The following is a 24,954-nucleotide window of genomic DNA, read 5'->3' as shown; positions in this document are numbered from 1 at the left end:
TTACATGGGGAGTATAGTATAGGTCCCAGTGTGTTATACAGTAGTTACATGGGGAGTATAGTATAGGTCCCAGTGTGTTATACAGTAGTTACATGGGGAGTATAGTATAGGTCCCAGTGTGTTATACAGTAGTTACATGGGGAGTGTAGTATAGTATAGGTCCCAGTGTGTTATAGAGTAGTTACATGGGGAGTATAGTATAGTATAGGTCCCAGTGTGTTATACAGTAGTTACATGGGGAGTATAGTATAGGTCCCAGTGTGTTATACAGTAGTTACATGGGAAGTTTAGTATAGGTCCCAGTGTGTTATACAGTAGTTACATGGGGAGTATAGTATAGTATCGGTCCCAGTGTGTTATACAGTAGTTACATGGGGAGTATAGTATAGGTCCCAGTGTGTTATACAGTAGTTACATGGGGAGTATAGTATAGGTCCCAGTGTGTTATACAGTAGTTACATGGGGAGTATAGTATAGGTCCCAGTGTGTTATACAGTAGTTACATGGGGAGTATAGTATAGGTCCCAGTGTGTTATACAGTAGTTACATGGGGAGTATAGTATAGGTCCCAATGGGTTGTTATAAAGAGAATTGCATGAATGAAGAGAATGAAAACCAGCAGTGATTTATCCTAATCTGTACCATATGGTAATGTTCAGGACAAAATATACAGTGTAGAGATTATGCCCCTTTTTTAAGAAGTATTTATTCAAACATTTATATTTGACATTTTAGTTATCAGACGCTGTTACCCAGAGAAATTTACAGGAGCAATAGGGGTTAAGTGTCTTGCTTAAGGGCACAGACAGATTTTTTCCTTGTCGGCTAGTGGCCCTACACTAGCCGACTAACCCACTAACCTACCTGCCACCCCAGCATCTTTCATACAGATCATCAAAATATATATTACTTCTTCTTAAACCCATATACAAAATGATATTTGTTTCACTTCAAATCCTTTGCTGTTTAGAACATATCTTACTGCAAACATTATTAAAAGGCAGAGTATGACACTTTGATTCAAATTTTGTAGACTTTATTGAAAAGTGTAAGAGAATTATGACAGAAGGCATGAATTTGGTCTCTAATTTGTGGTTTTGCTGCTTCATTATCTATCTCTTAAATGGATCAAATTTGCCATGCTGTTTTCTGGACTTGCATTAGATTTGGTCGATCACTGCTTTGTGTGGAGACCTACACATGTGCAGCTACACACACAAAGTGATTCATTTTTTCCGGTTTACAGCAATATCTTTTAAATGTGGTCGTTTTGAAGGCTTCGGTTAAAAGAAAATCAAACAAATGTATGTTTTATTTGTAGAATAATTTAAGTTCAAATCTTAATTTAACATCTCACAACAATGATTCTAGTATACCTGTAAGAATGAGATAAACCTCAGTGGCAATATAACATTTAACAATTAAAAACACATAACAATACTCTAAAAAGCCAAACCATAGATTAAATGAAAGTAGAACTGTTCAAATGAAAATCACCAAATAATATTTTTGACAGCAGATTTTTGTCGTTGATGTATGGATCTGTGTTTACAGTGTGTGTGTGTCACAGGAGGCTTCTGAAGGGGAGGACAGCTCATAATAATGGCTGTAACGGAGTAGATCAAACCATGTGTTTGATGTATTTGGTACCATTCCACTCATTCCACTCTAGCAATTACCACAAGCCCGCTCTACCCAATTAAGGTGACACCAACCTCCTGTGTTGTGTGTGTGTGTGTGTGTGCAATTATAAGTGTGTTATGTTCTTGAGAAGTTCCTCTTCAACACCTTCCTGAAACACATAAGAAGAGAGAGGTCACACACACACATAAACACAGTATACACAGTCAGACTGTGTACCAGTGGTTGGTTGTATCAGTTTGCTCATTAATACGAGGGGACCTTAAGTGACTTACTCTGATGTTACAGAAGTGCAGAGGTCTCTCAAGTCATCTGGGCAGCTCTCCCAGAGTTGTCAGAGTCAGTGTCGGAAGCTAAAACAGAAATTAAACCCCAATATTAGAAAAAAGACTGATTGAAAGATCATCCATGAGTTCAGGTTCATTCTCAAGTTCCTAACGCATGGTTCACAGTAAATGCATGGTTCACAGTAAATGCATGGTTCACAGTAAATGCATGGTTCACAGTAAATGCATGGTTCACAGTAAATGCATGGTTCACAGTAAATGCATGGTTCACAGTAAATGCATGGTTCACAGTAAATGCATGGTTCACAGTAAATGCATGGTTCACAGTAAATGCATGGTTCACAGTAAATACATGGTTCACAGTAAATACATGGTTCACAGTAAATACATGGTTCACAGTAAATACATGGTTCACAGTAAATGCATGGTTCACAGTAAATGCATGGTTCACAGTAAATGCATGGTTCACAGTAAATACATGGTTCACAGTAAATGCATGGTTCACAGTAAATGCATGGTTCACAGTAAATGCATGGTTCACAGTAAATGCATGGTTCACAGTAAATGCATGGTTCACAGTAAATGCATGGTTCACAGTAAATGCATGGTTCACAGTAAATACATGGTTCACAGTAAATGCATGGTTCACAGTAAATGCATGGTTCACAGTAAATGCATGGTTCACAGTAAATGCATGGTTCACAGTAAATGCATGGTTCACAGTAAATGCATGGTTCACAGTAAATGCATGGTTCACAGTAAATGCATGGTTCACAGTAAATGCATGGTTCACAGTAAATGCATGGTTCACAGTACATGCATGGTTCACAGTAAATACATGGTTCACAGTAAATGCATGGTTCACAGTAAATGCATGGTTCACAGTAAATGCATGGTTCACAGTAAATGCATGGTTCACAGTAAATGCATGGTTCACAGTAAATGCATGGTTCACAGTAAATACATGGTTCACAGTAAATGCATGGTTCACAGTAAATGCATGGTTCACAGTAAATGCATGGTTCACAGTAAATGCATGGTTCACAGTAAATGCATGGTTCACAGTAAATACATGGTTCACAGTAAATGCATGGTTCACAGTAAATGCATGGTTCACAGTAAATGCATGGTTCACAGTAAATGCATGGTTCACAGTAAATGCATGGTTCACAGTAAATACATGGTTCACAGTAAATGCATGGTTCACAGTAAATGCATGGTTCACAGTAAATGCATGGTTCACAGTAAATGCATGGTTCACAGTAAATGCATGGTTCACAGTAAATGCATGGTTCACAGTAAATGCATGGTTCACAGTAAATGCATGGTTCACAGTAAATGCATGGTTCACAGTAAATGCATGGTTCACAGTAAATGCATGGTTCACAGTAAATGCATGGTTCACAGTAAATGCATGGTTCACAGTAAATACATGGTTCACAGTAAATGCATGGTTCACAGTAAATGCATGGTTCACAGTATGCATGGTTCACAGTAAATACATGGTTCACAGTAAATACATGGTTCACAGTAAATGCATGGTTCACAGTAAATGCATGGTTCACAGTAAATACATGGTTCACAGTAAATGCATGGTTCACAGTAAATGCATGGTTCACAGTAAATACATGGTTCACAGTAAATGCATGGTTCACAGTAAATGCATGGTTCACAGTAAATGCATGGTTCACAGTAAATGCATGGTTCACAGTAAATGCATGGTTCACAGTAAATGCATGGTTCACAGTAAATGCATGGTTCACAGTAAATACATGGTTCACAGTAAATGCATGGTTCACAGTAAATGCATGGTTCACAGTAAATGCATGGTTCACAGTAAATGCATGGTTCACAGTAAATGCATGGTTCACAGTAAATGCATGGTTCACAGTAAATGCATGGTTCACAGTAAATGCATGGTTCACAGTAAATGCATGGTTCACAGTAAATGCAGCCATATTAACTAGGTAGCTACATCAATTGACATCTAAGTTTGAACCAGCATTAGAATCTACATGGAAAAGAGACACAGCCACACTCTAAAATGGATATCATACAGTCCAACACAACACAAATCAGTGATCTTTTCAAAATAGAGAACAACATGAAGGAAGGCACTTACTGCTGGCCGGAACAAAGCCTGAAACACAGAGATGAACGTGATGTTATTATTGACTCTGACAGCTTGGTTTGGTGGAATAAGAGAGCATCAGTTTGAGAGTATTCTGAATCCTGTATCTCTACTGCATATCCTACCTGCAGACATCACATACAACATTCCTTTTTATTTACATGAATCAGATTCAATCAAACATTCCTCTACCATCACTAACTACAACACTTGATTGTAAACTACTTCTAAGCTAACTAAAACACTGCTGATAATATCTAAGATGACAATGTCGCCTACATAGGAAAAATAAAAGGGCCGTTCTCTCCTCACTCACCTTTCTTGCTCCTCTTCTTCCAAATGACGACCCCAACAACAACAGCAACGATGACCAGGAGGAGAGCTACCACCCCTACAATGATGGGGACAATGTTGGCGGCATCTGTAATCATCAGAACAGAGCATTCAGACTATAGTACTAGATGGTACATTTTCATAAAAAATGAACTCTAAGCAGCATCCTTGTCAATGTCAATAAAAGGTCAGGAGGTCAAGGAGAACATGCAGTCAGAAAGGTAACGCCCCTAAACAGATGAGTGAACTTAGAAATTAAGAATATTGGGCACATTCAGTAGGAAGGTTGGGTATAGTGTATATTTGAATCTCTCCCTCTTACCCTGGTCAGGCAGAACCCTGATGAAGTCATCCTTGATACCCTTGACTTGAACCACACACTGATACTTGTTGTTCTTCCTGTCCTCAGGCGTCACTGTCAGGTGGGAGCTTTTCTGGAAGGTTCCATCATGGTTGGGGAGAGTCTCTCCATACTCCACATCTTCATGGTGATCTTGTCCGTCTTTCTGCCAGGACACCATGACATCACTGGGGTAGAAACCTGTCGCGTGGCAGGTCACTGGAGAGGAGGGGTTCTTCTGGAACAGAGACACTGACGGAGAGACTGGAGAGAAGGGGATGGGGAGGGAATAAATAGAGGGAATAGTCAGACACACGGAGATGGAGAGAGAAAATGACAGAGCGGGTGGCAGAAAAAAAAGGGAATATGAGTTCAAAAGAAGAGGGTGGAAGCGAAAGAGAGAGAGCGTAGTGTAGGAAATGGAGAGGGGAATAGACAGACGGGATGGGAGAGAAAAGAGATGGGAGAGAAAAGAGATGGGAGAGAAAATAACAGAGAGCATTGTGGACGCAAGGTTAATGAAAAAAAACTATTCAATTACAAAATGATTAAGATAATAATAAAAAGTAACATTTTATATGACTTAAAATACAATACATTATGATATTATAGTAACATCACAGAGTTACATCATGTCATGTGTCTCTGTACCTGTCCTCATCAGAGTGCTCTTCCCATAGTCCACATACTTCTTCAGCCACTCAATGCAGATCTGGGTGTAGTAGTTTTTTGTCTGCTCATTTCGAGCTATGTTACTGTCCCACTTTTGTTTGGTGATGACTGCCTGTGGCGTTGGGGCGATCCATTTGGTTGTTTTCAGGTCAAATGCTATGAAATCCTCTCCATCATATCCATGCTGATCAAACCCCTCTGTGGCTCCAGACTCATCATCCCACTCACATCCAAACATATTCTGGACAATGTGCACACCTGAGAGGAAGAGAGTGGAAGAGAGAGAGAGAGACAGAGAAGGATCAACTCTGTGCATTCTTCTGGCTGCTCTCCAGATTCAGTCTGACGGTGAGACCTCCGTTATCATTTATTATTAGTTCTTTAAACAGAAAACAAAACGATTTAACCAGACCGTAATAAAAACAGAAAGAGAACCAGCTCAGAACCCTACTGTGTGATGATGTCACACCTTCACCACAGAGACAGAGGAAGTTACAGTAATGGGTGGCAGATCGCCTACAGTGCGGCAGGTTAAGAGTGTTGGACCAGGAACCGAAAGATTGCTAGTTCAAAACCCTGAGCTGACCTGGTGAAAAATCTGTCTATCTGCTCTTGAGCAAGACACTTAACCCTAATTGCTCCAGGGTAGCTATCAATGGCTGAACCCTGGCTCTGACTCAGGGGGAGTGCAAAAAACGTATTTCCATTTCACACGACATAAATATAAGCATCCCATTTGACCTTTTAATGTGGAGACTCGGTGTGTGTGTGAATCTCGTCTACACAAGCTTATGTTGGGTAGTGTAACACTAGTTACACTACGGTATTCCCAGGTGGTCTCCCGTCCCAGTACTAACCAGGCCCGACCCACAACAGTGGGCTTGGAAGAGGCAAAGGTTGAGTCATGCACCCTCAGAAAACATGGTACGCCTACTTCTTACCCCGGATGTCAGCCGCACCAATGTGTCAGAGGGAACACTGTTCGACTGAAACACGAGGTCAGCTTGCACGGGGCCAATTGTGCACTGTCCTATGGGGCTCCCGGTCACGGCCGGTTGGGACACTGGGATCGAACCCCAGGCTGCAGTGGCGCCTCAGACTGTCCTCTAGTTATGATGTCAGAGATAAATAGAGGAAGTGACAGAGGATCCTCTGTTCAGTCAGGAACAACAGGAGAGAGAGATGGAGAGACTAACATGAGGAAGATTAACTGTTACTAATTCCCTGCTGGTGATTGTTATCAGCACCTCACAACCTGGAGCTGCACACTCCCTACCCATCCCCCCAGGACTGGAGCCGGACAGTCTAGAGCAGTGATTCTCAACTGGGGGGTCGTGACCCCCATGGGAGGATTTTAAGGGGCCTCAAGACTTATTATGCAATAATAAGTAATAAAACACAACACAAATCAGTGATCTTAATAATAATAATTAATAAAAAATAATACAATTTTAAAAACATTATTTTGAAAGATAACCGCCGCACCAAAACTTTTATTTTGACAGGATACCGCTGCACCGCTTATTGTTGCTGACTTAACAGATGCAGTGTGTCTGTAGTGGTGAAACGATTAGCTACGCTCAGACTCTGAGGGTTTTCACGTTGCACTCACTCACTGACCAATACAGTAACGTTCTCGCCACACACACACTGAGCCAATGAAATTACAGATTTCTCAACACACACACACACAAACATTTCGCTACACGCCCAATAACATCCGCTAAATACGTGTATGTGACCAATAAACATTTGACTTGACACACTGATCCAATGAAAACGTTGTTCTGCAACATTGTTTAGCTTGAAATGTGACCCGTCCAATCAGATAATACAGATCTTCTGATTGACAGATAACTATGCAGACGTGTTCTGCAGGCATTGCACATGTGGATAGTCAGCTGTCATTTAACTCATGTCGGCTTGCTGTCAGAGTCACATTTTAAAAACGAGCAGCTCTCCTCTTCATCTACTGCTGCTTCCAACGTCAACCAACAAGGCAGACAACACCGGTCCCCGTCAGAAGAGAGAACGCCGCCCCCGACTTCATCAAATATGGTTTTACATATATAGAAGACAGTCAGGATGAGTGTAGACCGCAGAGGATCCTATGCAACCAGCTGTTAGCTAATGAGAGCATGAAACTCTCCAACATGAAAAGGCATCTGGGCACCAAGATACAAGCCACAAAGATAAGACAGCTGACTTTTTTTATTTAAAGGAAATGTCAGTATCCGGAGGCCTTGAACACGATTCATTGAACAACGTCTGAACGGTAGAAGAAAAGGCACTTTGCACCTTCATACCTCGTCATCCAGCGTATTGCTAAGTGCAACAAAAACCCCACACCAGCGCAGAGGATCTCATTCTCCCTGCTGCGATTGATATGTGCACTGAACCCGTGGGAGTGTCAGCCGCCAACACACTTCAAACCACACCCCCTATCCAATGACACCGCGAGGAGGAGAATCCTGGACGTGTCTGAGGACAAAACACGCCAGACATCAGAGAGCATCAGTGCAAATGGCCATTACGCACTGCAGCCGGATGAATCCACAGATGTGGCTATCCATGCCATTCTAATGGTCTATGTCAGACACTGCAGCCGGATGAATCCACAGATGTGGCTATCCATGCCATTCTAATGGGTCTATGTCAGACACTGCAGCCGGATGAATCCACAGATGTGGCTATCCATGCCATTCTAATGGGTCTATGTCAGACACTGCAGCCGGATGAATCCACAGATGTGGCTAACCATGCCATTCTAATGGTCTATGTCAGACACGTCTGGGATAACAACATGGAGGACTGCTGATTTGCCCACCACCACCACTGCAGAGGCTGTCTTTAATATGTACCTGGGCTCCGTGGGACTGGCCAGAGGCTGTCTTTAACACAGTGGATGTGTACCTGGGCTCTTTGGGACTGGCCTGGGATGGGTGCGTCGGTGTGACCACTGATGGGGCAGCTGCCATGATGGGAAAGCACTCCGGGGTAGTAAAGTGGATCGTGGAGAGAGCACCGAGTGAGATGTTTAACCACTGCTTCCTACACAGGGAGGCTTTGGCGGCGAAGGACATGGTGCCTGAGCTCCACACCACCCTCCACAATGTGATCAAGTGTGTCAACTATATCAAAAAGAGTTCCAGGTTAAGCAGGTGATTCCAGGCCTTCTGCAGGGATATGGAGAGCGAGCACCAGCAGGTGTTTCCAGGCCTTCTGCAGGGATATGGAGAGCGAGCACCAGCAGGTGTTTCCAGGCCTTCTGCAGGGATATGGAGAGCGAGCACCAGCAGGTGATTCCAGGCCTTCTGCAGGGATATGGAGAGCGAGCACCAGCAGGTGTTTCCAGGCCTTCTGCAGGGATATGGAGAGCGAGCACCAGCAGGTGTTTCCAGGCCTTCTGCAGGGATATGGAGAGCGAGCACCAGCAGGTGCTTTATCATGCAGGGGTCCGCTGGCGCTCCAGGGGTAAACTGTTGAGTCGCTTTTATGAGCTTCGGACATTTCCATTGTGAGGAACGGCTCGCGCAGGTCGCTGGCGGATATTTCTGATCATCTGAATTCTCTCAACGTGTCAATGCAAAGGGAGGGGGGCGCAATCGATTTGAACAGAGGGACAAAGTGGAATCCTTCAAGATGAAGCTTACCGTTTGGGCAAATCATGTTTTCCAATGCTGATGTAGAGATTCAGAATCCGATCAACATAGCGCACCGCGTCACACTGAAGAAAAACCCTTAAACATCATCTTGGTCAAGCTGCTGGGAGAGTTTTGCGACTACTTCCCGGAGGAGAGCGACCACTTCCTGTAGGAGACCAGTGGGACTAGATGACTGGACAGGTAACCACTTTCGAGTGGAGATGGGAAGCGTCACGTTGCCAGGCAACGAAAAGGATCTGCTGATGGTGCTGTCATTTGATGGCGGACTGAGCATGCGCTTCCCGGGAAATGACACCGCCACAGTTCTGCTGCAGCGTAATGGGAGAGTATCCTGCTCTCGCCTGTCATGAATCATGCTGCCGTTCAGCACTACCTGTCTGTGTGAAAGTGGCTCCTCTGCTATGGCCGTGCTGAAAACTAAAAGCAGAAACAAACTGGGCAGCCAGCATGACCTCCAAGTTGGCCTGTCAACCATCTCCTCAGACTTCAGTGAACTTATCAAACAGCAGAAACCCCCCCCCCCCCACGATAGGTCTCAGACACACAAACACACACAAACACACACACACACACAATAAATAAACAGGTGAATTAGTTATTGTTCACTATGTTAATTACTATGGTTAATTAGCTCTGACATTCATATGACATTTCATTGAACGGGTTAAAAACGTACACCTTTAAAAAGACATTTCAAGCTTGTGAAACTATTCCCATGGTAATTGAGGATTAAGAATTCCTGATGATGGTTGTTTTCTCTACTTTAAACACTGGTATGTGTTACTGTTCATTGACATTATTGGACTGGTTTTGATGTTCTGAGTCTGATCATGTATTACACCCCACTCCTGAACTGGCCTCCTAATTAAATGGCTCATTCTAAACTGAGCTTTTTTGTTTTGTTTAATTTCTGTTTGTAAGTTTGTTTAACATGTATGTATTGAGAGACGCAATGATGGGGATGGGGTGAGAGAAGCCCCGAGCGGGAAGAGGAAAATGGTGTACGTATGTATGGGTGTGTGTGGTATGTATGTGTGTACGCGTATATATGTGTATATGCATGTGTGTATATGCATGTATATGTGTGTATGTATATGTATATATATATATATATGCGTAGGTATGTGTAAGTGAGTGCTGTTTTTTTGTTGCTTTGTCTCTGTTGTTGTATCTCTTAATATGGGTGAAAATTGTGAAATTCCAATCAAAATACTGTTACAAAAAAAAATGGCTCATTCTCCTGAACTGATAATAAATGTCTTCCTAGTTAACATGGCTGTGTAATGACTTTCTTTACAACAATAACTGAGACAGTCTATTTTACAAGTGAAGCTTTCCCAGGAAGGCAGCTGCAACACAACATTACAAAAGGTAATCATCGACAGTCCATATTGGGTCGCGACTCAATTGTCACTGTCAAATTTGGGTCTGCAGGCAAAACCACCTGAGAAACACTGATCGAGAGGGTCCCATAAACCTGCCTCTCAAACTCTCTCCGACCTGAATGACCTGTGCCCTGATAGGTTGCTAGGGAGGTTACTAGGGGGCTGGACATCTCCCCGTCACAATACTGTCAGTCTCTCCCAAGCAGTGGCAGAGAGCAACATCTCTGTCTCTGCCCGTCAACAACTGGACTCCCTCATATCTCTGGATGGGTTGGAGTGCTGCCCGAAGTGAGTTGTGACGTGTGTATATCGTTCTTCATAGTTAGTTACTACTGTTGTCTATTGCATGTTGCCCCTCGTGAGTTTACTGTGTGCTGTAATACTCTGCAGGTGGCATACGCAATCTATACAGTCATTACTGCTGTATTCTGTAACATTCTGTATCTCTGCCTTTGTGCCCTGCTGTAGTCATTGGGTATGTGTGTATTCATTCCCTCTGTTTCTGTCCATTACAGAACCACTACCGTTCCCACGTTTCACCCCCGTGGTCATGTTCTCCTGTGTGTGAATCAAGTTCCCGTGTGTTAACTCTTGGGACTGCTCCCAGTGACTCCCTGTGGGATCGGCTGCTGGAGCTGATCAGGCCTCTCAGGGAAACTCTCTACAACACCCCCCCCCGTCACCCTCGGCTATCCCCTATTCCCCTCGAACCGTGGGGCAGAATCGGTGAGTCACAAACTAGTCATATACGTAGAGCCGGGTCGCTTTTTTTCATTCTCTCTCAGGGTAATAGGCTCTAGTGTCAGCCTACTGGAGCTGTACGTGTGTGTGACCCCCAGGTCCTGAGGGTGACAGGTGAGTGTGTAGAGGGTTGATTATTTCATGAACCTATATCATGTTATGTCAAAGTTATCCCTGTGAAGCACATGCAGAAGCCATTTGGAGTTGTTGAACGGGAGAGACAAAATGTATTACAAGTGAATTTGAGTGAACTGAATGATGAGGACGAAGAAGAAGAGAGTGATTGAATTTAAAAACAACAGCGTAAGAATTCCTCTTCCTCTGTCCCGCGCGAGCACACTCAAAAAAAATACACTTTTCTTTTTGTTTCTACTTTGTCAGAAGAAGCTGTAACTGGACGATGTAACACAGGAGTCTGACGATAGAGTTTGCGAGAATAGCACTGTCCGTGACCGTAATCCCCCCCAAGTCTAATAGTATTTTGGAAACGTTTCCATTCCTCCTGAAAGCCCAAAATCGGCTGACTTCACTGAATAGAGATCCTGGTCGTGACGCTACATTATGTGTAACAGCATCATCCCAGTGAGGACAGTGGGAGGTCTGCTGTAGACTGATGGCCTATCGTAACCTAGAGTCACACCTTTCCAGTACTCCTCATCCCGCCCCAAACTCCACCCTTAACACAGTTACCATTCAAAAATCATCTGTTTAACTCAGAATTGTTTCATTGCGACCAAAGAGAACAGACCGAATGGACATAGTTTTCAGCGAGCCAGCTTCTTTCTGTGGTGCTACCCGTTCCAGGGTTTAGGACCGTAACCACCAGAGGACTTGAAAATGAGCCGGAGCTGAGAGGATCACTGAAACTAAAAGGGTATTTTGATTTCAGTGCATTTTCTATACAAGAAAATAGCCTATCAATGTATAGGCATACTGTGTAATAAAATCAATAATTGTACACTTAAAAACGTGAAACGTGTGTTTGCAGAGCATACAACCATGCCGACAACCGTCCCGTGGAGATCAGTGGACAAAGGGCTGAACAACGGGGCGCACCCCAAAAACACATGGTTGCCAAGAAAGAGGTGCGTTTTGCTAGATTCTTAAAATGTGTTTCTGTACACAGCATTTGTGTGTAGGAGTAGAGAGTGTTTATCGCCGCTTGTAATTCATCATTGACCTGCTGTTTCTATCATAGCCCACTGTAATCGATGGGGGCTCAGGGCGGTACCACTCCGCTCCTCTGATGAAGGTGCACACGGATCAGGCTCAAACTTTGAAGACGGAGATCGAGTCATCGAAGGCAGACCAGCGGAGAGAGAGAGAAACATTCTCGGAGGGCAGAGACACGGGCCACAGCTGATGCATTGGTCCAGAGCCAGGCGGCATTGACGGAGAATGGGGCGTTGAAGAGGGCGAGGAACGAGATGGGAGTCACAATGCCAGGCACACCAGTGAGCTCTGGAAGTCCACTTCAGACCGGCAGAGGCAACAATCCCTCCACCCACGATGGGCTATTAGCAGGACGTCTCTTGCCAAGTTGATTTCTATTTTTAGGGACTTGAGATGTATTAATGGATGTTTATCTACTAATGAGAATGACGTGAAGACGGAGATCAAGGAGGGTAGGAGGAGCAAGCTCTGCCTGCTCATTACGGAGCGCGTTATTCATCTGTTCTCCGAGCATTTCTAACTGTGGGAACGCAACAAACACAAGAATAACCGACTAACAAATTAGAATCAATCCCATTTGGTCTATTCTAACAGAAAAGGTTTTAAAGTCTTTAGCACAGCCAAGATTAATAACAGTTGAATTGGTTCCTGGTTTAGCCGACATGTTGCCGGTTGATTTACCGTTATTCACGGCTCCTTTTCTCTTCTCGGTGCTGGAGTTCTTTTAACAACTTGACGGTGTAGCAATATCCTCATAAACGAGACATTAACATGAATCTTCTCTCTTCATTTCACCCACAAAACAAAGTCACTAAAAGGCTAGTCCAGTCCCGTGTAGCTCAGTTGGTAGAGCATGGTGCTTGCAACGCCAGGGTTGTGGGTTTGACTCCCACGCGGGACCAGTATGTGTGCCACCTGGGGTGATGATGAGCACAACTCCATGAATGATTGATTGAGGTCCAGTATGTTGACGCAGGCCTTCAGGCCGGTATGTAAGTTATGTTCAGACAGCTGCAGTAAAACAGTCCTACAGCTCCACGTCAATACAATCAAAACCTTGAACCCACCTGTCCCTGGATTTACCCAAACACGTGTATCTTACACTCCAGCAGTAGGCCTACATTAAGATTAATATCATAAAAGACTAAACATGATACTAAGACTATTTATTTCAAAAGAACAGAATAGCGTGTTTTAAGATGTATTTCTGTGCTGTAGTAGCTGAGGCTATGGGTTGCTTCATGTCAAGGAAATTCATTACGTTGTTATGCTCTTTCAGATAGGGTATAGGAATCAAAACGTCTGGCCTGCATGGACCTCTGATAGGGTGTAGGAATCAAAACGTCTGGCCTGCATGGACCTCTGATAGGGTATAGGAATCAAAACGTCTGGCCTGCATGGACCTCCGATAGGGTATAGGAATCAAAACGTCTGGCCTGCATGGACCTCTGATAGGGTATAGGAATCAAAACGTCTGGCCTGCATGGACCTCTGATAGGGTATAGGAATCAAAACGTCTGGCCTGCATGGACCTCCGATAGGGTATAGGAATCAAAACGTCTGGCCTGCATGGACCTCTGTTAGGGTATAGGAATCAAAACGTCTGGCCTGCATGGACCTCTGATAGGGTATAGGAATCAAAACGTCTGGCCTGCATGGACCTCTGATAGGGTATAGGGATCAAAACGTCTGGCCTGCATGGACCTCTGAAAGGGTATAGGAATCAAAACGTCTGGCCTGCATGGACCTCTGATAGGGTATAGGAATCAAAACGTCTGGCCTGCATGGACCTCTGTTAGGGTATAGGAATCAAAACGTCTGGCCTGCATAGACCTCTGATAGGGTATAGGAATCAAAACGTCTGGCCTGCATAGACCTCTGATAGGGTATAGGGATCAAAACGTCTGGCCTGCATAGACCTCTGATAGGGTATAGGGATCAAAACGTCTGGCCTGCATGGACCTCTGTAGGATTACTTGAGGAAGTAAGCAAAGCTTTATGAAGACGCCCTCAAAGATGCCCGCTGGAGGTTTCAAAGAAGCCCGCTGGAGGTTTCAAAGACGCCCGCTGGAGATTTCAAAGACGCCCGCTGGAGGTTTCAAACACGCCCGCTGGAGGTTTCAAACACGCCCGCTGGAGGTTTCAAAGACGCCCGCTGGAGGTTTCAAAGACGCCCGCTGGAGGTTTCAAAGACGCCCGCTGGAGGCTTCAAAGACGCCCGCTGGAGGTTTCAACGAGCATTAACGGCAACAACGGCTGACAGCAGAATACTCTAACGTCAAGCACTGTGACATGCTGTACCGTACCCCAGCACCCTGCAAGCTGTGCTGCAGTATGAAGCTACTTTTAAACGAGGAACCACTGTAGGGGGGCGCACACAGCTGGGCTGTGTGGATAACACACACACAAACACCAACACAGTAAATCAACGGCTCCATCTGTCCTCCAGATTCAGTCTGCCAGTGGGATCTCTATCATCATGTGTTAGTTGTTCAACCAGACTGGAATAAAACAGATCAGCTCAGACCTCTACAGTGTGATGATGTCACTCACACCTTCACCACGGAGACAGAGAGAGTTGATGAGGAGACTCAGAGAGTGTGGATCTATTCTACACCAGCTGATGTTGGCTTGGTTCTATCTACTGTGTTGAAGATGCACGTCGTGTTCAGTACAGTAGTGTTATTCTAACTAATGGATGTTATATAAGACTGTAGTTTTCAGTGAGGTGTGTCAATGAATAAAACCCTGTTGATAAATGGAGACTGTCCTCTAGTGATGATGTCAGAGATAAATAGAGGAAGTGAGAGAGGATCCTCTTTTCAGTCAGGAACAACAGGAGAGAGAGATGGAGAGACTCACATGAGGAAGATGATCTCTCAATAACGTGAGTCTACTGGAGCAATAAAGTGTGTGTGTGTTATCCCCAGATCCTGAGTGTGTGGGTGGGCGTGTGTGAGTGTGTAGAGTAGGACTGCTCCCTGACAAAACAAAATCTTGGTCAACGAGAGTCGTCTGTTCTTTGTCAAAACGTGTATTTTTCTATATATAGACTGTTTGATGAAATACTGTTTGACAAACAAATTACTCAGGAGGTCTACGCTGTGTTAAAAATGACAGCGAGTGACTGTGACTGGCGCACGTTGTCGCTCTCTCCTCCCTGCTGCAGCGAACAGGCACCACAGCAAGCAAGCGTTTATCGTCGTTGTCCGCGCTGAAGCTGCTACACAATTACAGCCGTGTAGTTTCGAACTTGTTTCTCGGACTCGGAGAAGTTGAAACCGAAATCCCTAATTTGTTTAGGAAAAACATTCCCTGTTCCCTCAACCCTCGCTCTCTTCACGTGACGCGTGTACGCATCGCATGCACGTGACCAATAGGGCCGGATCTATAGCCTTTCATAATCACATCAACACACTGGTTAGAACAAACACCCAACACCGCAACACAACTAAAAGGATGCGGAGGACGGAAAAAAATCAACTGGAAACGGGGGAATGTTTACTGGTTGCTCAGGAGGGAAACGGGAAGTCAGATGGGTGGAAACTACTGGAGATCACATAAAAGGAGGGTCTAGGAGAAAGCACTGTGTGACGGGTGACAAACAGGTGCTGTTACATTACAATATCATGTTTTCTGACCGTGTGGAACATTGTAAACAACACTAAATAAGTGATAAGTGTACCAGAGAGTCTAATATATATAAATATAAAGCCTTTATTACAGCTGTAGGAGCCGTTTTGTCCTGTTTATGTGTTGTGTGTATGTTGTCTGTCAAGGGCTATTTTAACCTGTTTTGTACAATAGAGGGGACTATATGTTGCGGTCATGGGTCACTGGTCACATGTGTATAGCTAGGACAGGTGACCAGGAAGGGTTGGTACAGGAGAGAGTAGACGACATACAGTTGTTACCGTATCACAGACACAGCTGAAAGAAGCATCTCTCTGCACCTTTTCTACAGGAACATGTGTATTAGAGCTACTTATATTAGATATGAGCAATAAATAGGAACTTCACCCTAAAAGAGTAACGTTTGGGAAAGCTGATTCTCGTGGACGCGTTGTGTACAGCTCTCTCCTGTGTCAGAGGCTGATCATAGGGAATCGCCACTACAACAGTAAGAACTTAACTCTCGTTGTAAACTGGACTAATGGATCTTTGCATGCAGCACGTCAGATTATTGGAATCACTCCTGCTGTGCCTACGACAACCAACAAGGGTCGTGGCAAACATTTCCCGGAGAAACGAGAAGAATCCAGGAGCCAAATCCTCCGCACCGTCGCTCACCAAAAGGACATTGGTACGTGATCTTCACTCTTGTGCTGCGCGGTGCGAGTTGAACCCTGTTTCGTCAATTGCAGCGTTGTGGAATAGGAAGTGGAGCCAGTGTTTCATAGGGAAATGCTATCCGATATGTCGACGCTTCATTTCTGAGCATTAGAACAGAGTATTTGGCTCTGTATTATCTTAACACTTAACACTGAACGTTGAATAAACATTCTGCTGAATGGGCTGCGTGAGATGAAGACGGACTGTAAAGGATGTGGAGAACAACGTTCTCTCCCAGAACAACTGCTCTGAGAAGATGTTTACTGAAGATATCCGCAGAACATTTAAGATATTGACAGATGTATAATGAAAAAAAAAGACTCAAAATTGTGGACTGTGTGAAACAGGGGCATGTGTGTATGTTGTCTGACTATGTACAGCAGGGTCGTATTGGGGCCGGCGTAGAGTTGCTGATTGGCAGCGATGCTCCATAGGCCATTGCCCCCACTGATGACGACAGTTTTGTAGATGGACCCCACACCGCTGGGACCCGATTGGTGTGGGTCTCTGGCGGTCCCTTTGGAGAAGGTGGTGACAACCCGGGAAAGATTGGCTGCCCTGCTGTTACTGCCCACCCCATCTACATGAGACACGCAGGACTGACACGCTCCATGCTACAGGATGCTGCCTTGGACGACTTCAGAGCTGACCTTGTTATAGGCTGAGATGGGGCTAAGTGACTACAGAGCTGACCTTGTTATAGGCTGAGATGGGGCTAAGTGACTACAGAGCTGACCTTGTTATAGGCTGAGATGGGGCTAAGAGACTACAGAGCTGACCTTGTTATAGGCTGAGATGGGGCTAAGTGACTACAGAGCTGACCTTGTTATAGGCTGAGATGGGGCTAAGTGACTACAGAGCTGACCTTGTTATAGGCTGAGATGGGGCTAAGTGACTACAGAGCTGACCTTGTTATAGGCTGAGATGGGGCTAAGTGACTACAGAGCTGACCTTGTTATAGGCTGAGATGGGGCTGAGATGGGGCTAAGTGACTACAGAGCTGTACTTGTTATAGGCTGAGCTGGGGCAAGTGACTACAGAGCTGACCTTGTTATAGGCTGAGATGGGGCTAAGAGACTACAGAGCTGACCTTGTTATAGGCTGAGATGGGGCTAAGAGACTACAGAGCTGACCTTGTTATAGGCTGAGATGGGGCTAAGTGACTACAGAGCTGACCTTGTTATAGGCTGAGATGGGGCTAAGTGCTAGCAACCTCTGGTCCTGCAGATCATCCCGATGATTCTTGTGGATGTGTTTTGTACAGCTCTCTCCTGTGTCAGAGGCTGATCATAGGGAATCACCACTACAATAGCAAAGACTATAAACAGCTGCATGCATTCCTGGATTGTGGTTTATTTACTGTTTAGGCTAATTATTAAATTCTCCCTTTCTTATTTAGTTTTAAAACTAAAACGCTTGATTGCATTTCAACGCATGAATGACTGGGAAGTTACGGTATTATGTTATTATGGTATTATACAAGGCTACTACTCTACGAAGCCTACTAATGATAACAACATGACTTATTATAATGATGATCACAATAATAACTTAAATAATAACAGTGAGAAGGAGATCAAGATCAAGGAGGGTATAGGCGTGAGAGCTGCGTGCATATTGTGCGACAAAACAGGTGCTGTTAGATTACAATATAATTTTTCTGCCCGTTTGAAACAGAGTAAACAACACTAAATCAAGTATAAGTAATACCAGTCTTTCTAACGAAAAATAAATAGTAATGCCTTTATCACAGCATAGCAAATATTAAAAACATCCGCATTTGTGAAACTGTTTTATCCGACATGTTGCAGTTGCATGACGCTTGGAATCAGTAGGCTATTAAACACTCAACCAGGCAACACAAGCAGGATCTGTCTTATTTCTGGAGATATATATGGATGATTTACAAAGTCAGGAACGTTTAACAGTTGGGCTGTTGATTACGGACTTAATTAAGTTGAGTTTCCTCTCTCCTCACCTTTCTTTCGTCTCCTCACTTCTATGCTGCCTCCGCCACATTGTTCTCAACACCAATACGCTGGTTAACTTAGCTATTATGCACATAGCATCATATAGGGAAAGGTGCCAATTCAATGGCGCATTGTAGATCATCTTTCAGGACCGCGGACAGCGACAACTACCAACGTGGGTGAAAGCACATTTGATATAAAATAATATAACTTTTATTAGTGTTGCACCGTTATTCTTATATAATAGAAACATATCCAATTTCAGTAGCATGTCTTTGAAGGACTGTGCCATCATCACCTTAATGGATTAGTCTACGGAGATAAGAGCAAATCAGAAAATGGCGTGTGCACCGTGCAAAAAAACGAACAATTTGCAACTGTTCCACTAAAGAAATCTCAGTCGACCAACAGCCTAGCGACCAAACAATCAACCAGTTGACTAAATGGGGTCAGTCCTAGTAGAGTTCCCTCCTGTGAGAGGCCTGATCAGCTCCAGCAGCAGAGTCCACAGGGAGTCACTGGGAGCTTTGGTCCATTAGAGCAGAGAAGACTAAACACACATCACCACTATCATCATCACTATCATCATCACTATCAATATCATCATCACTATCACCATCATCACTATCACCATCATCATCACCATGTTCTGCTCCTCTGCTTCTCTCTACTGTCCCATCAGATCAGAGAGACACTCACGGAGGCTGAGGAGACTACAGCTCTACAGTCCCATCAGATCAGAGAGACACTCGGGGAGGCTGAGGAGACTACAGCTCTACAGTCCCATCAGATCAGAGAGACACTCAGGGAGGCTGAGGAGACTACAGCTTTACAGTCCCATCAGATCAGAGAGACACTCAGGGAGGCTGAGGAGACTACAGCTTTACAGTCCCATCAGATCAGAGAGACACTCAGGGAGGCTGAGGAGACTACAGCTCTACTGTGGGGGACACAGCTGGGTACACACACACACACACACACACACACACACACACACACACACACACACACACACACACACACACACACACACACACACACACACACACACACACACACACACACACACACACACACACACACACACACACACACACACACACACACACACACACACACACACACACACACACACACACAGAAGCCCCACAGATCAGACTAGAGGGACTCGCTGAAGTAATGACTGTCAAATTAAATCTACACAAGTATCTCAAAGAGAAATCACATTGACATCTGACATTCACCAACCTGCCACACAGGTGATTGGAGAGTGACCTTACCAATGCCATACAAGCATAAAGATGGCATGCTTATAGTTCGATGCCATTTACAGTAGTGGTATGGTCATTGTCCTCTGTACCTCACACACTTAAAACAGTACACAGTAGTAATAAAATGAATGCTGTGCTGGTGTCCAGGAGAAAGAATTGGGACCATACACACAGTAAACATAAGCAGAGAAACAAAGGAGACCATGCTAGATGCTTTGAAATACTGATGTCAGCAAATGATGCTGTGTGGTAAGTGTGTGGAGAAAACAGAAACAGGACGGGAGGAGCGGTTCTGTACATCCCTGATATTCTAGATCTGTAACTTTTAGCGATCACTTCTCTAATCCTGTGTAATTCTTGTCTCCTAGAATAAGGAAGTGCCCGTTTTGATAGTTTAGAAGCACAAACACAAGCGCAACTGATCAGATGAAGTAAAGATGAAAGATTTACCTCCACTTTGGTTAAAACGCTGCTTTAAAATATCGATGTTGGCTTTGAAAGTCTGCTGGGTACCCTTGCAATTCCCAGTGTTCCTCTCCCAGTACTGTGGGTCTGCTGCCTTGTTTCCAGTCCTGTTTGGGCACTGCTCTCTGGCTGTTGCTGTCATAGTGAACCATCTGAACACCATCCACCATCCCCACAACCACGAACTCTGGGAAGTTGGGAACTTCAGAAGATGTGGTGTAGAAATACTTCAGGGAGTGAGTCACTAGAGGAAAGAAATTAAATGTTAATGTTGAATTCTGAACAGACAATCATTTTTCAAAGCCATATACGCAAAACTGAGGTTTACATTTTTCTATATTCACAATTTTAGTTTCCTCCACACTACTGTTAAATAAACTGGTTGTTTATTACATATTACTTTGAACACTTTTACTTTTTTACCAAAATAGGTGTTTTTGTTATACTGCAGGATGACATTTTTAAAAGGAAAGTTGCTAAGACACCGTGTAACACCAAGATATTACACGTGTTGTGTATCAGACAACAACGTTTTATCAAGATAATTATCTGGAATCAGTGTCTGATATATAGATGGAGACACTGAACATTAAGAAAAGTATTCTGAAATGGAACAATGTGACATTCACAGCAGATATTTCTGTGAATTCATTACCTGTGAAAAGTGAAAGTGAAAGCACGGTATCCCTTCCAAATGTACAGTATGTGTGTTCATGTTCGGAACGAATGTGTCAGACTTACACTGATAATAACTCAGGCCCAAGACCACTATCACTGTAAGACTAATAGATAAGATGGCACTACTTTTTAGCACATTTACATTCAACCTTATACTGTATTCATCCCCTGATAGGAACTACCAAGTGATCTATACTATTTGATTCAGTGCAGACTCCGCTAAATGTAATACGGGATCAAAATAGACTTCTATGATAGACTATTAGCTGATTATATTTAATTAAAGTGAGAAAACTGCAAAAACACATGAACATTTTCTTGATTTTTGTAGTCCAGGGGTCAATGGTCACAGTACTGTGGGAAGACACTGACATCATATTCAGAGAGGAAGGTAAATGTTCAAATCTGTTTCTTAAAGCTGGCAGAATTGACTGTTTAGCCTCTTTCTGATTATGTCAGTAGCACCCCACTGTTGTCACTGAGCAAGCTATAGGCCGATTCTCTCTCTCTCTCTCTCTCTCTCTCTCTCTCTCTCTCTCTCTCTCTCTCTCTCTCTCTCTCTCTCTCTCTCTCTCTCTCACCTGGCCGTGCTGCTGCTCCAGTTTCAACTGTTCTGCCTGTGGCTATGGAACCCTGACCTGTTCACCGGACGTGCTACCTGTCCCAGACCTGCTGTTTTCAACTCTCTAGAGACAGCAGGAGTGGTAGAGATACTCTCAATGATCGGCTATGAAAAGTCAACTGACATTTACTCCAGTTGCACCCTCGACAACCACTGTGATTATTATTATTTCTTGGCCATGTTCTGTTATAATCTTCACCTGGAAGAGGACTGGCCACCCCTCATAGTCTGGTTCCCCTCTAGGTTTCTTCCTAGGTTCTGGCCTTTCTAGGGAGTTTTTCCTAGCCACCGTGCTTCTACACCTGCATTGCTTGCTGTTTGGGGTTTTAGGCTGAGTTTATGTACAGCACTTTGTGACATCAGCTGATGTAAGAAGGGCTTTATAAATACATTTGATTGTTTGATTGAAGGCTGCTGGGCCAGACGGAATACCAGGGCACATTCTCAGAGCATGCGCAGACTAACTGGCAAGGGTCTTCGCAGACATTTTCAACTTCTCCTTGTCCCAGTCTGTAATCCCAACATATTTCAAGCTGACCACCATTATCCCTGTTCTCCAGAAACTCCAAGGAACCTTAAATTACTATCGCCCCGTGTCTCCGTACATCACAGATGTCAGTGGAAGGCCCGAAAAGACTTCAGCCACCTAAGCCATAGAATGTTCTCTCCGCTACAGACCAGCAAGCAGTACAGGAGCATCGGTTCTCTAACCAACAGGCTCTGAGAGAGCTTCAAATCCTTACCTGGACTATCTGCATTGAACCTATCTTGCACTGACTCTATGCACACTCACAAGTCTCTATCCACCCACACACGCTCACACAAACGCACATACATTACTTATGCACACACATAACACACAGACATACTGACGCCACACACACACACACACACACCAAATAAATATATATATATTTTCAAATAACTTGCATATATTCAAATTGTTTTCTGAGAGGTATTCAAAATACTATCAAATATTATTTTTTTCCTGAGACATGTATTTGAATATCTATGAAAATAGTTACCTTTTAGTTGAAACTATATAAAGTATAATTGACAACCTTGAGTATTTTAAACGTTTTCAAATAAACTACAAAATAGAACAATTTTCTGCCCAGGTCTGACCAATTACATTTTACTAGGCAAGTCAGTTAAGAACAAATTCTTATTTACAACGATGTCCTAGGAACAGTGGGTTAACTGTCTTGTTCAAGAAAATAATGAAATATTTTTTACCTTCAACACACAACCACCCACTTTCATGTTCATCATATATGCCAACGCTACTATTTATATATATATATATTATCTATCCTGATGCCTAGTCACGTTACCCTGCCTATATGTACATATCTACCTCAACTACCTCGTACCTCTCTCTGTGCATCGACATGGTACTGGTACTCCCTGTATATAGACTCATTCTTGTGTATTTCATTCCTCTTGTGTTTTATTTAAAATGTTCATATCTAACTTGTATTATTATTTGAATCTAACTCTGCATCGTTGGGAAAGGGCTCTTAATAAGCATTTCACGCTAAAGTCTACAACTGTTGAATTCGGCGCATGTGACAAATTTGATTTGAGAGGCAAAGGGATGCTTGCTTCTGTAAGAGACAGCAGAGTACATTTATTTCTGGTATTATACTGCCACCTTGAGGATGTTACTGCAAAATAACATGCCAAGTTATTTTCCTTGCAGGCCAAATTGATGTACTTTCATAATATCCTACATCTTCACCTTCATCACAAAAATATAGGAACTGAAACTGAACATACTGTAACTTAAAAATATTAAAAATACAGTACACATTCCCGGGCCGTGATTGCACCCCTCATAGGCTTATTACATTCAGGTGAACACTTTATCTAGTACCAACCCACTATCATCTGGTCAGTTAGGTGAGGGAAAAGTCATATCAAGGTATTACTTGGCAGGACAGGGGGAGTCACGTAACTTAATGGACAGCAAATCTTCAGGTTTTTCCATTCCCGTAAATTCAACACTATTCAAAAAAGAAGCTCGAGTGGCGCAGCGGCATAAGGCACTGCAGTGTATGGTTCGAACCCCGCTAGTATCACAATTTGCTGGGATTCCCACAGGCAGGAGAACAATTATGCCAGCTTCCTTAGGGGAGGGTTTTGCCGGGGTATGTCGTCATTTTAAATATGAGTTTTGTTCTTAACTAACTTGCCAAGTTAAATAAAAGGTTAAAAAAAATGTTGGTGGCAGCCCCAAATGTGATTTTGAATATCCAAAACTCCTACAGATCTACATTTTATTTTATTTATAATTACCATATTGCATAAATCCATCAATCATATTTTTTTGTATCGGAATAAAGAACGTAGACCTACGTACGAATGAAGTTAGAATGAAGGTAGTTTTACGAGCTAACTAGCGTTAGTTAGCGCAATGACTATCTGTAGCCTTAGACTTCCACTCATTGCGCTAACTAACGCTAGTTAGCAACGTCCTTCAAACTGCATGCAGACATAAAAATTATATCTACGAGTTCATCTGGCTCTGAGGAAGTATATACAAGACTTCATTGCTCAAATCCAGTATAATTAATATCAGCATAACGATAGTCCTTAAATAAATTACCTACATAAACGAAATATATTTACGTAAAATCTAAAATAACTTTATACTGACCAGCAGATGCTGTATGAAGAAGGCCTATTCCCAGCACCAGCAAGATAATACCCTTCATGTTGACGAAGTATGTGTTATCTCCAATAGATATTATATTCAGATTCTCTCACTGCGTTACCCACTTCAGTAGTAAGGAACGACTGTGGTGACGTTTTTTTTCGCATCAATTTATAGTGCGCTTGTATGTCGTTTTTTGAGCCAATGATAATTTAGCCAGCTCAAGCGTCAATAGAATCCGGTCGGAACTGAGCAGCAAAGGTTCACTTACGAAACTGAAAGTAAGTTGTGTGTTGTCAGTAAACCATTCAGCCAAAAATAGTGCTCTCATTGGGCCTGGGGCTGGGGGTCTATATATTTTTACGATTAACTTTGATGGTTTACTGCAACTCAAGATAATGTACACTACCGGTCAAAAGTTTAGAAGCCTACTCATTCAAGGCTTTTTCTTTATTTTACTAGTTTTTACATTGTAAAATAATAGTGAAGACATCAACACTATGAAATAACACATATGGAATCATAAGTCCATATTATGGCAACAGCTCAAATAAGCTAAGAAATGACAGTCCATCATTACTTTAAGACATTG

At 43.3% G+C, this 24,954-nt stretch overlaps 1 protein-coding gene and 1 non-coding gene across 2 annotated transcripts; one reads left to right on the top strand and one right to left on the bottom strand.

Annotated features, from left to right (window-relative positions):
* Positions 1-686: 686 nt before the first annotated feature.
* Positions 687-24,525, bottom strand: LOC124012358 (BOLA class I histocompatibility antigen, alpha chain BL3-7-like). Its single transcript, XM_046325888.1, is given in 9 exon segments — positions 687-1,792; positions 1,917-1,994; positions 4,051-4,068; positions 4,376-4,480; positions 4,715-4,996; positions 5,384-5,662; positions 20,392-20,506; positions 20,508-20,650; positions 24,366-24,525. Coding segments are annotated over 8 exon segments (1,050 nt in total). The 5' UTR covers positions 24,424-24,525; the 3' UTR covers positions 687-1,792; positions 1,917-1,944.
* On the top strand, positions 13,196-13,269 carry trnaa-ugc. Its single transcript has one exon. It is a non-coding gene; the product is annotated as a tRNA-Ala (tRNA).
* Positions 24,526-24,954: the final 429 nt, after the last annotated feature.

This window comes from Oncorhynchus gorbuscha, linkage group LG24 (genome assembly GCF_021184085.1).
Source record: "Oncorhynchus gorbuscha isolate QuinsamMale2020 ecotype Even-year linkage group LG24, OgorEven_v1.0, whole genome shotgun sequence".
Lineage (NCBI taxonomy): Eukaryota > Metazoa > Chordata > Actinopteri > Salmoniformes > Salmonidae > Oncorhynchus > Oncorhynchus gorbuscha.
Note: the sequence above shows the minus strand (reverse complement) of the source record. Positions and strands in the feature narration are given on the sequence as shown.